General features: G+C 47.4%; 7 protein-coding genes across 7 annotated transcripts; 1 reads left to right on the plus strand and 6 right to left on the minus strand.

Annotated features, from left to right (window-relative positions):
* Positions 1 to 391: 391 nt before the first annotated feature.
* N7478_012737 (FMN-dependent alpha-hydroxy acid dehydrogenase) lies at positions 392 to 2,129 on the minus strand (the record flags this gene model as incomplete). Its single annotated transcript, XM_056928947.1, has 5 exons — positions 392 to 478; positions 533 to 606; positions 660 to 1,896; positions 1,964 to 2,022; positions 2,102 to 2,129. 5 exons carry the CDS (start codon positions 2,127 to 2,129, stop codon positions 392 to 394), a joined length of 1,485 nt encoding a protein of 494 aa, XP_056772309.1.
* Positions 2,130 to 2,635: 506 nt separating this feature from the next.
* On the plus strand, positions 2,636 to 3,899 carry rad14 (DNA repair protein RAD14; the record flags this gene model as incomplete). The annotated part of the gene is made up of 3 exons (XM_056928948.1): positions 2,636 to 2,722; positions 2,800 to 3,418; positions 3,484 to 3,899. The coding sequence occupies 3 exons, from the start codon at positions 2,636 to 2,638 to the stop codon at positions 3,897 to 3,899; spliced, it is 1,122 nt and encodes a 373-aa protein (XP_056772310.1).
* Positions 3,900 to 4,149: 250 nt separating this feature from the next.
* Positions 4,150 to 5,012, minus strand: N7478_012739 (uncharacterized protein; the record flags this gene model as incomplete). The annotated part of the gene is made up of 3 exons (XM_056928949.1): positions 4,150 to 4,449; positions 4,492 to 4,848; positions 4,947 to 5,012. 3 exons carry the CDS (start codon positions 5,010 to 5,012, stop codon positions 4,150 to 4,152), a joined length of 723 nt encoding a protein of 240 aa, XP_056772311.1.
* Positions 5,013 to 5,633: 621 nt separating this feature from the next.
* Positions 5,634 to 6,751, minus strand: N7478_012740 (putative mRNA decapping hydrolase; the record flags this gene model as incomplete). Its single annotated transcript, XM_056928950.1, has 3 exons — positions 5,634 to 5,863; positions 5,929 to 6,594; positions 6,694 to 6,751. 3 exons carry the CDS (start codon positions 6,749 to 6,751, stop codon positions 5,634 to 5,636), a joined length of 954 nt encoding a protein of 317 aa, XP_056772312.1.
* A 1,755-nt stretch (positions 6,752 to 8,506) lies between these two features.
* On the minus strand, positions 8,507 to 9,610 carry N7478_012741 (DSD1 family PLP-dependent enzyme; the record flags this gene model as incomplete). The annotated part of the gene is made up of 1 exon (XM_056928951.1): positions 8,507 to 9,610. One exon carries the CDS (start codon positions 9,608 to 9,610, stop codon positions 8,507 to 8,509), a length of 1,104 nt encoding a protein of 367 aa, XP_056772313.1.
* Positions 9,611 to 10,258: 648 nt separating this feature from the next.
* N7478_012742 (uncharacterized protein) lies at positions 10,259 to 11,739 on the minus strand (the record flags this gene model as incomplete). The annotated part of the gene is made up of 2 exons (XM_056928952.1): positions 10,259 to 11,547; positions 11,631 to 11,739. The coding sequence occupies 2 exons, from the start codon at positions 11,737 to 11,739 to the stop codon at positions 10,259 to 10,261; spliced, it is 1,398 nt and encodes a 465-aa protein (XP_056772314.1).
* A 1,204-nt stretch (positions 11,740 to 12,943) lies between these two features.
* On the minus strand, positions 12,944 to 13,710 carry N7478_012743 (ribonuclease H2 subunit C; the record flags this gene model as incomplete). The annotated part of the gene is made up of 3 exons (XM_056928953.1): positions 12,944 to 13,009; positions 13,071 to 13,294; positions 13,548 to 13,710. 3 exons carry the CDS (start codon positions 13,708 to 13,710, stop codon positions 12,944 to 12,946), a joined length of 453 nt encoding a protein of 150 aa, XP_056772315.1.
* Between the last annotated feature and the right edge of the window lie 294 nt (positions 13,711 to 14,004).

Below are 14,004 nucleotides of genomic sequence, written 5' to 3' on the forward strand. Positions count from 1 at the left end.
AGTGAAACTTGAAGAGAACATTGGAACGGAGAGCTAAAGGAGCCCTAGGATACCAATAGTATTCTGATTAGACGGGGTGAGTGGACCAGATATGATTAGACATTACTATTGTACGCTATTCATTTGTATCTGTACACATGTGTAGGTACGATCATCAGGACGCGCTCAATTTTATTGGGAAGTTTAGAATGGGTTACTGGGTCTTATCCCTCTCAATATAACCTAGGCACTGTTCACGTGGTGCTCAAGGTGCCGAACTCCTTCCATCCGAAAGTTTAAGACGACAATGAAGAGAATAATTGGATCTCACATGACCTATAGTGTCAACAACAAGAGATAATTACATATGCCACGCGTCAAGTGCTAGATTGCTGACAGTCGGGTGCGTAGTCTAAAGCTTGGCACGGAAATCACGTCGTAAAGAATCAAGCCTTGAAGGCCCGTCGAAGATCTGCTGTTCGGTCATGCGAGTGTTGATCTACACAAGTATGTCAGTTGGAAGCGAAAGCTAGGATGGGGATTGGAATCATACATATTCAGGACCAAGTCCATCCACTGTTTCAACACCAAGCAGTCGCATGCAAGTTTTGCTTTCATCGGACAGAACTATGAAAATGGTTAGAAGTACCCTCCAGGTAAAATTCAGGCTAAAAACATACTTTGCAATGTCCGACGCACTCCGTCCACGCCGCCTGCTCCAAGTCCCCAAAGAGCAGCACGTCCAATACCAACAGCCTTAGCGCCCAGACAGAGAGCCTTGACAATGTCAGTACCTCGACGAATACCGCCATCCACATAGACCTCTAGCTTGTCGAATACTTCTGGGCAGTATTTCCGAATCTCCAGCAATGTATGAACCGCTGGAGGTGCCGAGTCCAAAGCTCGGCCGCCATGGTTGGAAAGAATGATTCCCTTAACCTGTGGAGTATGCAGCGATGCTAAATAAGCATCCTCGTGTGTCTGCAGGCCTTTCAGGACGATGGGTAGATCGGTATGCTTGACCAACCAAGGCAAAGTCTCCCGCCAAGTCAAAGTCGGATCTGTGCCGGCAAAGAGGGACTTGCCCACTCCACCGGATGCCTGTGAAACATCCGGGGTATCTGACTTCTCAGCCTCCTTGATGCCGCTTGGCACGGGAGCCGCTGCCCCCTCCATACTGTTCCTCTCGTCATCTTCACGCTTTCCAGGGACCGGAGCATCCAGCGTAAGCACAATAAATTTGATAGCCTTGAGTTTATTGATGCGTGCCAGCATTGCTTCACTTTTCTTTCGGTCAATCTGAGCATATAGTTGCCAGCCAAAGACTTGCTCAGAAGAGGCATCCTTCACAATCTGCTCTGGAGTCATGGATGCATTGTTGGAGATGATTTGCATAGCTCCAAAGCCACGACATGCCTCTGCGATGCCCGCCTCTCCATCAGGGTGGCCGAGACGAGCCATAGCAGCAGGGGAGACATAGATAGGCATTCCCAATTTATGCCCCAAAACAGTGCTAGACAAATCACATCGCTCACAGTCCCTGAAAACCCGCGGCCGCAGAAGAATTGAGCGATATGCTTCATTATTAAATTGCTTGGAGAACTTGTCGTCGGAGGCCGACCAGTAGTACGCCCATGCTTTTTTGCTTACTTGTCTGGTTGCAACCTCTTCAATCTCATCCAAGTTTAAAAGATTATCCATGGGCGGTGGGCCTTGAGCAGGCTTGTTGTCTTGTAGCGGCGGCTCTTCTTTGGGGAAAGTAGCTGCATCCACAGTTCCAATGCATTGCTCAGGCTTTAGTTCATCCTCCAATATCCCCGGGGGGTGAATTGGATCATATTCCTCTGTGGCATCCTTCCCCGCGAGCTTCAATATGATCTTCGCTCCGCCGGGGTGACTAGAAAGGAAATCGGTCACCTAATATGTATGAGTCGACGTCTAGCATTGATTGCGGGTGGAGCAAGGTAGCGGTATGGAAACCTACATCGTATACTTTGCCATACAAAACAACCCAGCAGCTCTCTCGGGTGTTGTGTTTTGCGACTGCGATATCAAGTCAACAATGTGAAGAGGAACGAAGAGAGAAAGCTCCCTCGTGCGGGGAAGATCAAAGATTAAATACCTTCAGCTGCATCGAACACTTTCGCCATTATGTATGAGGCTTCAGAAGAAAACAGGCAAACTCAAGGGATCCTTTCATTCAAATATATGCATAAAAAAGAGACAAAACAATGAGGAAATTGAGAAGGTTGAAAAGCGTGGGGGGAAGGAAGAAAAGATGTTCGGAGAAGGCACCGACGCATGCTCCACTTCATATGTAAAGCGTGGGGAAATCATCGGCAACTGAGTAAAATGCTTTATTAGGCAATTTCTATAACCGACTGGCCAATCATGTGACTCAGATTATGATCAAGGATTCTGCCAATAATGAGAATGTACAGAAGGCATTGACCGCCGGAGCCGGAGCCATAGATTTTCCTGGTAGAAGTACCCCAATGCCTAGGTGGATCTCCAACTACGAAATCAAGATAATTGCAATGAGTGGGGACTAATTTTGTCCTGGGTTTTTAAGGCTTCTTAATTTCGACACTTTTTTATCTCACCGCTCTATATTAAAATAACCTTGACGAGCACGATCTCCAACACTACAGCAAAAATGCCATCAACCCCTCCGCGACAGCACTCTGTTGGTCCGGGACAACTTCCCCGAGGGCCCATCACGCCCGAACAGAAACGAAAGATTGTAAGCGCCCGCTCTGAAAACGACACTCGAACGACGAGAAACGAAAGGATCTGGAAGCTCACAAAAAAGTTTGCTAGGAAGAGAATCGCATGAAAGCCAAAGCCTTGCGGGAACAACGGGAAGCCGAAAACGACAAAAGCTCATCTTCTACCGCTAATAGAAGCCATACATTACACCCCGCCCAAGGAGTCAAGCGCTCATTCAACTCGATGACAGGGGAAAATGTCTCATCGGTCCGCGATGCGCGCTCGAATCCTACTTCGTCCAATCGACCGCTCGATACAATCAAACCTGCACGCAATTTCACATCCTACGTCGACTATGATTTCAGTAAAATGACCGACACAAAAGGAGGGTTTCTCACCCAAGAGGATGATCCATTTAATAAAGCTTTACACATGCCGGAGGGAAAGACAGAACAGAAGCCGGCGCATATGAATCAGAAAGAATGGGAGCGTCACCAATTACTTAAGTCTCTACGACACAACCGTGAAGGGCCCTTTGAACCTGGGTTAAGTGTGCTAGATGATAAAAGTAAACAGAAGACTTGTCGCGAGTGTGGCAGTCTCGAAATCGACTGGAAATGGGAGGAGGAGCTTAAATGCCTCATCTGTCATGGTTGTAAGGATAAGTACCCCGATAAATACAGCCTTCTCACCAAGACAGAAGCAAAAGAAGACTACCTCCTGACAGATCGTGAGTCATACGCCCAACGAGCTTAGACGTCATCACTTCCAGAAGATTCTAATGTTGTGGACCAGCTGAATTACGAGACGAAGACCTCCTTCCGCATCTTGAACGACCGAACCCGCATAAGGCAACATGGAACAACATGATGTTATACCTTCGATATCAGGTGGAGGGATATGCCTTCTCAGATAAGAAGTGGGGCTCCGCAGAGGCGTTGGATGCCGAGTTTGAACGGCGAGAAGGCGACAAAAAACGGCGGCGAGAAGCCAAGTTCAAGACCAAGTTGCAGGATCTCAAAAAACGCACTCGTGTGGAAGCCTATCGAAGGGGCCGACAAGGAGCCGCGGGTGGGGAGTTTGGTGATGATCTGAGTAGTAATCGGAAACATGTACATCAATGGGGCCGACCTGTGGAGAACTCAGAGTCTGGCATCCCTGTCAAGACGTGCGTGGACTGTGGGATGGAAGTAGAGGAGCTGGAGTTTTGAAACCCTTGAAATATATTTTATGATTCTTATAGTGAATCAATGAATTGACGATATAATGGTTACTGCATCTGTGGGATGAGCTATGAGCGACAGAAATCAAAACTTGAACGAATCTATTCTTTGGAAGGTTCGATTTAATCTCATAAGATTATGATCACCTGGGCATGATGATATGAAAACATGCCTACTAGTATGGAGGTACTCTGGCCGGGCCTCTCTGTGTATCTCTCCCCGAGGCTTTAGAAATCAACTATTCCTCCCGTGTAATGGTGAAAAGCAGCCGTCTAGAGTTTTCATCTTCGACCGCGCTGGCCGTCTTCCTCTTTATCCCGACTTGATCAAGAGAACCTTCCACCTTCCATTTGGTTCCTGTTTCTTCTCCAATTCTGTTCCACATCTCATCTAATGTGCTAACATCATGTCTAAAGCTAGTAGATCCAGGCTTGATAGCAGTAACTTCACCAGGCTTCACACTCCCACTCTGTCTCCCGACCATAATTCCGTTCTTCCTCACTAATTTCCCAATGATCTTAGCAGCTTCAATCTGCTCCTGTAAAGGAAATAAATTAAATAATGCAGAGCATTGTATAACGTCAGCTCCAGTGGCAAGTAGGTCTGTCCAGGGTTCGCCTTGAGACTCCCCCTTGAATATGTCTGCCACAAGGAACCTGCTATCCAGTGTTCCTTGATCAAGGAAAAGTTGATATCCAAGGTTCATCAGAGGACCCTCAATATCAAGACCAGTAAGTTGTGATGATGGTACACCATCGTATACTAGCTGACGCAGGTCTTGGCCAAAGCAACACCCCAGATCCAAGTAGATGGAGTTTGAGTTGGACTTTAGCCTCGTAAGAATAGACTCATAGAGCGGGTGAGTGAGCAATGTGAGATTGAGGAAACGGTAATGTCCAATACAAGGGTATGGATTTGCCGCAAAGCCATCAGCAGGCTGGAGAAAGAATAAACATTAGCACCTTTTAATACACGCGACAAGAGCGCAGGTCATATACATAGCACTTAATTGGAAATGGGAAACGAAAGGTTGACTTCTTCGATATCTATGTCGTACCACTCCTGGTGACGAGCTGCATCACCATCGTCATTGGCGGCCATTCTAGAGAATGTGATAGAGGGAGATGAAAAGTGAAAGTGGAATCCACGCCGAAAGGTCAACCGACTTCTATTTAATCTACATATACCTACGTATACCTGCGGGGGAGGTCATCCATTGGTTGATGTAGTAACCATGTGGAATCGGTCTTAGGGGTTAAGCCCCACCACCACTTGCGAGCCGTGCGGGGCATTCGCGACGCCCATTCCACGGTTTGCTCCGGGTCCACCTGGGCAGCACCTGGGCACCTCTATCGTTCTCTCGGCCTTATACCCAGTACTATGAGTGCCACTCGCCACCAGGGCTTTTCCTCCAAGAGGACTTAGGTCAGGAATACTTGACGCTGGAAGTATGTAGACTGTTTTGTTTGGTCCCCACATACGTGTGGATGTACAGTCAAAGCGATAATTCGGAGACATTAGCATCATTTTGCGAAGAATTTCCGCTATTTTGCGACCAATGACCTCATGGTCGATATACAGAAGTCAACCAGTCAACCATGAACCTGGAATTCAAGGCTGATGCCTAGAGCTTGAAATTCCACTTGGATTCCTTTTTCCTATTCTGCGAGTTTAATTAAACCTATTTTTTGCATAGACCATCCAATTTGTCGTAAGTGCAGATCATGACTGCTTCTTTAGAGGCGCGAAAATGTTCTCCCATAATTCACTTGCTTCTCCCAAGTAGTAAGTCAAGCTCACGTCAGCCATACTGGCTTCATCGCCTCCAGCCATGGTTTCTAGCTGTGAAATAATATTCTCCAAGCCAAAGGCTTTTCCAGTCGCCTGTGTGGCGCCAGCTTCTAGCATGACATTAACAACGTGGATATGGAAATGGTAGTAAGTAGGTTGATCTACAAGATTGGAAATGTAAGCATATATAGACCGGGGGAAGGGATCAAGAAAACCAAGTACTCACAGTGAACATAGAGCTTCAATTGATCCTGGTCTAAATCAGGATACATGGATACCGTAGCTTCCAGTACTCGTTGCCGGAGATATTTTAACCAAGGCAAATGTCCTTTGTGTAAGTCACGAAGACTCCAAATGTCTCTTCGACATACTAGCACCAGCAAATGGAGAGAGCTCATAGTTTTTCGATCCCAGTTTAGATCTGGTAGCATTAAGAAAGCGTTCTCAGGCCCATGAGCTGTATCTCGCAGTAAAACATCTTCCTGCTCCGTACGACCCTCGAGGATGTTGAAAATCCAATCCAAACGTCCCTCTTCGCGATTTCTTTGCATGTACGTTCGGACTTGGTTCTTGTAGATTTCGGGCGTTTCGGTTACCATGCGAAGTTGCTGATCCGAATATTTCTTAATGTGTTTTTCGGTGCACGGCCAGATAAGATTCAATTTCAAATCATGCTGGAGCTCTGGATGAGTTCGCCGGCTATCACCATCAGATGAGGCGAGGTACCAACGATAGACATCGTTGTCACCAAGGTTGTTGATCTTTGTGAGAGCTGCGTGGAAGGCCTGGATAACTTCAAGAGACTCGGTCGCGAATGGGGCACGCTCGGCGGTAAAAATGGCTTGCTGGTCGTCTATTGTCCCGAGTATCGCAATGCGTCGGCCGTTTTGATCTACAGACTGTCAATGTTGTGTTTCACATTCAATGGATCTGCGAGAGTCTTGAGAGCCGCACGCCTGTCCTTGCCAAACAAACTTCGAGGGTCGCTTACCTTGTTTTAGTAGCCTCTTCACTTGGAATTTAGAGACAAGTTCCTCTGGAGTTCCCATTGTATTAGTTGTCACACTCCCCGGGTGTCCTGGGAGATTTAATGTGGCCAAGACTCAATAGAGGGATTGAGGAGGGGGATCGCCGAGCAAGCAAATCCCACCGCTTGTCGGTCTTCGCCAGGGCGGGGAATACTACATAGCTCTCGGGCCAATCAACATCCATTATGTGAGAAGCTTTAGTTGACGGGCTACAATATTGGAACATTCAAAACGTTGAAGAAAGCAGGTTTATAAATTAAGAAATTAGCGAGGAACTGCGTGCTCATTTATGAGCTTGTCGTTTTTAAATTGTTGCTCCATAATAATGGTTCCACAGACTTAGTGGTACCAAATGCTTAAAGTGCACTAGTCCTGACAGTGGCTCGGACAGCTAGACTTCCTCTAGAATCCTCAATCCATACCTCCAACGCACCAGCGCCTTTGGGCTTACCGCAAACTGTCAGTTCCTCATCTACAAAGAGGGGTGCGATATTCTTATATTCAATATGTGCGACTCCAGCATTAGCGCCTCTCAGGTGGCTTTGCACCACGCCCAAAAGTAGTGTAAGGGTCAAGGGCCCATGAACCAGAAGATCTCGGAATCCTTCCTGACCCCGTGTGTAATTCCTATCGAGATGGATAGAATGCGCGTTGAATGTCAGCGCCGAGAAACGAAAAAGCAAAGCTTTGGTGGGCAGGATTGAATGACGGAATACCGGGTTCGCAGGAGCTATTTTGTAACCAGTGAGCTTTTTCCATGTTCTGCCAAGCAGAGGTAGAGACATAAATAATGAAAGGGGGATGAGTACATTTCACTGTACGACTTGGTTGGTCAAATTGATCCTGGTCCAGTTGGAGTTCCTCCGGGGTCTTGGATCGCATGAAGATGAGGTCCCGATTCTCCACGACTGATGAATCCCCCGGGTCCAACTCATCCGCTTTCCATATCCGACTCCGGGTTTCATCCTCATTTTCCCCTTCTGGAACAGTACCAACTCGGCGTTCAATCGTCACGATAACTTTCTCTTCCCCCCTCCCGTCCTTTGACGGCGACTTTTCGAATGGATTCAATACAGACAGCTCGACTGCCATCTAGTAACAGGTTAGATTTCGGGAATCGAACACTACCTCCCGCCCAAAGACGTCGGCTGAAAGGCTCCCCTGGCGAGTGAAGAATATCAGTCCCGTCCGGGAGTAGTTGCGAAAGTGTTACTTGAGGGGGGAAGTAGATGAGATGGTGGCCAATTGGTAGCGGGGACGGGCATTTGATTGAAGGAAGGGAAAGTGATGTCTTGCAGTCGTCCGACGGTCGTGGTATAATGTCATGGAGTGAAAGGTTCAAGAGGTGAGAAGGCTGGGGATGTAAATAATCAAAAAATAAGGGAATCTCCCTGGTCGCTAAGTCATTATGCAAGCGCTCTGAGAGGGAGGAATTGGCCCGAAAATGTACTGCTCGTTGAAGTAACTGCCGGGCAGCCCTCGTCCGAGTGTAGGAATTGAGAAACATATTGGAGAGATTGAAGTTAACAACTTTGATCTTTGGAATCCAAGGGTCTGGTGTTTGCCTTGTTTGTTATTGCGGGAGAACGCCGCTCACTCCGTGCCGAGGTCCGCATACTACTAACGTTGGAAAGGAATTAGCTAGGGGAAGCTATAGAAATATGGTTCTTCAGTTGTGTTCTATTTTTCTATTTCCCTGGAAAACAAAATTGGATTCAAAAGTCACAAATTCACAAATTCACGCAAGCACATGATGGCAATCGATTCCTTCTATCATCATTGAACCTTACCTCTGGAGTCAACGGGCCAGATCTCCTCAATGATACCCTTCCGGTGGGCAAAATAGAAATCATGCAAGTTCACGGTAGGATCAATATGACTAGGGATCATCTCCACACGATCGCCAACACCAAGGTTTGGCGTTCCAGTTTCCCAAGCAAGCGAACCATGTTCATCACCCAAAACGCCATAAGCATATCTTGAGTCTTTGCACTCCGCCAAGCCACTATCCGTCGTCAAAGATTTAAGACCAGTGTCGATTGTAACGATCTGGGGGCCTTGCTGGCTGATTACAGTCGACAAGAGTGTCAAACTATTGGAATAGAACGTTCCCACCGCATTTCGATAATCCGTATCCATGAAGATGAAAGATCCAGGCTGAAGCTCTGTCACTCCAGGAACAGTGGCACAGAATTCCGCTGTGCCAGTTCCACCAGTAGTCACAACTTCGATGTTGAAGCCTGCTTCCCGCAGATAATTTGCGGTGCCGGTGAGAATCTGCATGGATTGCAGACATTGTTCCCTGCGGTCTTCCTTGTCGTGCAAGTGTTGCAAGTGGCCCTCGTAGCCTTGAACGCCAATCAAGTTTAACTGCTTCAGTCCGGCAATGTGCTGTGCCAGGGCCATAGCTGGCTCTCCGGGCTTCACACCCGTGCGGTGAAGTCCAACATCAAGGTCAATCAGAACGGAGATGGGTTCCTTGATTCCCGAAGCAAGCAGAGCCTCGTTAATGGCAGACGCGCCGATTTCACTATCCACAACGATTCGGATATTGCGGTATTTTCGATATAACTCCACTAGTCGCTGGACCTTGGCAGGACCAATGATCTCGCAGGTAATAAGGAGATCATCGAACCCGGCTGCGGCGATAGCTTCAGCCTCGCTTACTTTCGCGACGCAACCACCCTTGGCCCCGGCTTTGGTTAATTTGTTGGCGAGAATGGCACTCTTTGTAGTTTTGAGATGAGGTCGGATATTGAGTCCAGTTGGCAGAAGCCTGTCCATTAACTTCTTGATGTTGGCTTCACAGAGATCAAGGTCCACGATCATTGAAGGCGTATCGAGGCTGTCGATATGATCACCGACTTTTGGAGACGACATATTGTGAACGGTATCGAGACCAAGGAAGGAAATCGCAGAAATTCAAAGAGGAGATGACTAGTGTTTGAATGTGTCAGGTAAAGAGAACAGTGTCCGAAGTGGAATTTGAGTCTCAATCTCAGAACCGAGGAAGTAAGGGGGGTTTTGTGGGCGCAAAATTCATATATAAGTAACTTGAATAAGCCTGTTGTCTTCATGCCGAAAAGGGTCTCCATATCCCACTATTACAGTCATTGGCATCCCACCTTGACCCCTCATTAGGGATTGTGAAGCTCTTCTGATTTGTTGGTCCAAAGGTGCTCCCGCGTTAAAGAGTGGTACTGTCCCCCCGCACTAGCCCCATGCCGGGACCCCCATGAAGAAATGTCACGTTTCCTAGTTATCGGAGCTGGGCCGATCTAAAATGTAACGCTAGACATGGGATATTCAAGATACAATTATAATCATGACTGCTTTCACTTCCCAAAATCCGTACTGTACTAGTATAAACTAAACCATAAGAAATTATAGACAAATTGATTGCATCACTACTAACAGATTCGTATCCGCGCTAATCGCCAAAATCCAGAACATCAATACAGGGCTTGAGGGCACTTTCCTCCGAATCTCAGTCTTTGTTGACCAAAATCCACGCTTGTTCGTCACATCCTACTTTTGGCGGCCGCTGAAGAGCACATACATGTCCATAGGCTTGATACTAAATGCGCCATTGGCATGAAGCTTATAGTTGGGGTCCTCCAACTCAAATGTGACATCCTTGAGAATACTGGCCAAGGTAAAGAATGACCATTGCCAAGCCCACAACTTACCGATACACTCCCGCTTGCCATTGCCAAATCCCTTCTTGGCGGCCTCGGGGAGGTTATCCCACTTCTCGCCAAGCACTTGTTCGGGTTTAAATTCCTCGGGGTGCTCGAACACAGTTGGATCCCGGTTAACCGCATTCAAGATCGCAATCATGGGCTGATTGTAAGGGATCTCGTATTCACCGCCACCGAGTAGCACAGGGGATTTATCGGACTTGTCATCGCGGGGAATAGGTTCAATGTTGAAGCCAGGTGCAGTGGCAGATAGACGGATAGTCTCCCGCAGGATAGCCTCGACGTAGTTCAGCTGCTTCAAGTGGGAAAGATCCAGAGGGCCATCTCCCACAATAGAGTCAATCTCGGCCTGGCCCTTCTTCATGGCTTCTGGGTTGTTGCTGAGGTAGTATAGCGCATATGTAAGCAAATTGGCAGCGGTCGCGGCACCGATGAAGATGGTGACAATCTCATCTAAGACCTCCGCATCCCTGAGTTTTTCGTTGGTCTCGGGATCAACACCATTCAGAAGGGCATCGAGCATATCTTTGCGCGCCAGCTCAGGGTTCTCCTTTCGCTGTTTCACAATCTCCGAGGCATAGTTGCGCATAGTCCTGGTCATGGAATAGAAACGCGGGAAGTAGAGCAAATTCATACCAGGAAGACGAGTTGGTCGCTTCAACGCTTCCATAGTGGCACCTTCCCACGCTTGAACCATACCCCAGGCCTTTTTGTGAGTCTCATCTTTTTCGCCAAGGACGTGCACTCGCTCATTAAAGAAGCACTTCATACAAGACGCAAGCAGAATAAGATCCAGATCGTCACTTGCTTTGACACGCTGTTTGGTGCCTGCGCTCCATTTCTTCGTCAAATCGGGAACAACGTCCATCATATCGTTGTAAACACTGTCGGTGGCTTCCCGTGTAAGGTGTGGCATCATAATTCGGTGAGCAACTCCCCAGCGCTTGTCATCGTCGTCCGCCGTGAACAGACTTTTATGCACAGATTGTCGAATCTCAACCACCGGGCCTGTCACACATTTTCGGAATCGGGTTTGGTCGCAAATTTCCTCAAGAAGAGCCACGTTGCATATGAATACAATCTGGTGACCCACGGCGTTGATCTTGAAAATAGGACCTGGAAAAAAAAACAAAAACAAAAGGGGTTGGTCAGTGACCAGATACACATTCGAATGAATACATATGTAGCTTAAGACTTACCATATTGGCTAGCTAGCTTGTTGAGGGAGTTCCATGTCTCGTTGGGGTCGATATTGAAAACATTGCCCAGTATAGGCACACCCGGCGGGCTAGGAATTTCGGTAGGCATATTGTGTTTTGCAGGGTAGAGAGAGAATCTGAAGAGAAGTTCAAATATACACCAAATGGTATTTATTCAAGTATTCGACGTAGTCAAAGGTAAAGACTTCGAGGGAACAAGAAATATGTAGGTAGCAAAAACAAGAAAAGGAAAAGGAAAAGAAAGGAAAAGAGCTATCTGACACCCCATGAAGCGGGGGGAGCAAAGACCTTGGTAAAACTTTCAGCTTCCGCTAATCTTCAGCTTGGTGTCACCGATCGACAGATCTCATCTGGTCCGTTCATCCAATCATTAGATCCCGAATGGCGAGGATGTCTCCATCGTTCACATCAAGTTTGGCCTAGCTGGTAAGATCGGCACGATCGCGATGTAATAGCGCAGATTGGCGGATGCGGATCCAGTTTGGATTGGCAGGCGAACAGGCTATCTGGATCCCATCTGCAGCTCGATGGGTCCATGCGGGCTGGGTATTTTGCAAGTGTAACCACCAAGGAATGAGGTTCCTCACAATTGTCAGCGTGCGCCACTGCAGGTTTTTTTTCGTCTCCACGCTTCATTGACCGCTTGAATGCTTTCCTGTCCCCTTTGCCATGAGTAATGGACTCTTAGGAGGATCAGACCATAGCACTTAGTATGAATGAATTATTCCCTTGGGAGGTTCCATTCTGCTTCTCTCTCCCCCTGAGCAAGCAGTCCCATAAATATGTTTTTATTTTTTATGTTTGTTTACGAGGGGCTGGTTCTCAACTTTTGTTGACGTATTGTGGGCCCTTGCCAGCGAATTATAGTGCTCCGTACAAACCCACATGTGCACCTTGTACTAGCCGTGGTGGTTGTCTTGTCCCCTGTCAGAACCCTCGGCATCCTCACAGTGGGTGACAGTCCTAGCTAGGATGTTTGGACAATGGACTGATACCTCCACGTGGTGTCTGGTGTTGATCCATGTTCATGCTGCTAAAGTGCATTCCGTTTGTGACGTAGGCAGTCACACTAAGATATGTACCGGACAAACGTCGAAAGCGAACTCGAAGAAGTCAATTAAATGCTTATAGGAGGATAATTCTTATAGATGACTTCTTCATACAGATTGCCGATCGAGATGCGACGAGAGAAATTATAATATGCAAGTATGCTAAGCGTTGATGTGTTTGGCCTTGTCGTATCAAGCTCAAAGGTCATTAAGTGGGCATCGCTGCCATCGAACATCACCCAATCACGACTCATTTGAGATTCCAAGCTCTTTCTCATTATCTTTAGCTGTTACGGGGGTCCCATGCATCTGTTATAATTATTCATGTGTTAAGATCACCCCTTAAGATAGTGGACAGGGTGGAACATACCGTCTCCGCAAATCGCATCCATTCCTCCATTCCCTTAACAAACGCGTCATTCGCCGCAGGAAGGTGTTCATGTCCCCAAACCATCATCTCATTAAATTTTCCCTGCATTTGAAGAATTTTCACGGACTCTTCTTGCTCCGGTGGAATCTCAACAACATCAGAGTCTTCTTTTGAATCCTGGGTGGAAACTTGTATGACACTATTTGTTGGCATCGCAAGAACGCCTGAAAGTACACAAAAGCAAAGAGAGGCTCAAGTTAGCCAGAGTAAGCCCAATCAGCCGGACTGTGTCTTAGATATATGTACCTTGATAGCCTTCTGGAACGGTAACCCGCCGCCCACGAAGCTTACGCCCTCGAAAATGCGAAGTTTGATTTCCATCTAGCCAAAAGGATGTCAGCGACATGATTCATGATTAAAATCCATCATATGGATTGGAATATCCGCTTCCAGCCAGATATAGCAGTGCACGAGTACCTTTTCCGTCGGTCACGGGTGTCCAGAACCTGTCTGTAGACTCAATTGGGCCATCATGGTGGATTTGACAAGGAAGAATGTTCGGCGTAAACTGAGGTAGAGATGTATCGTCTTGGTCTGTGTTTGGTTGCGAGGTTGTTCGGAAGGTATAGATGTCGGACATTGTGGTGGAGTTGAAGCGCGGTTCGCAATTGATGCGTCGGCAATGGCCTCCGAGGTCGGGTCTTTTGAGACTTGGGCAGATCGAAACGCCGAACGATGCAATACTAAGATTAAATAAAAGTAATTGAGTATCTTCGCGGTGACGTGAGCAGGATAGGGTGTCGAATCCTTCAAAATTGCCTGACTGAGCTAGAGACGCGTCGCGTTATCGCGTTAAGTGGGAAGCTATTGTCGGGCGGTGTGAGATTAGGGCCGCTGAATGGTCACCGCCCGGCTAGATACGGCAAGTATTAAT

This window comes from Penicillium angulare (assembly GCF_028827245.1).
Source record: "Penicillium angulare strain IBT 27051 chromosome Unknown utg000012l_segment0_segment0, whole genome shotgun sequence".
NCBI classification, from domain to species: domain Eukaryota; kingdom Fungi; phylum Ascomycota; class Eurotiomycetes; order Eurotiales; family Aspergillaceae; genus Penicillium; species Penicillium angulare.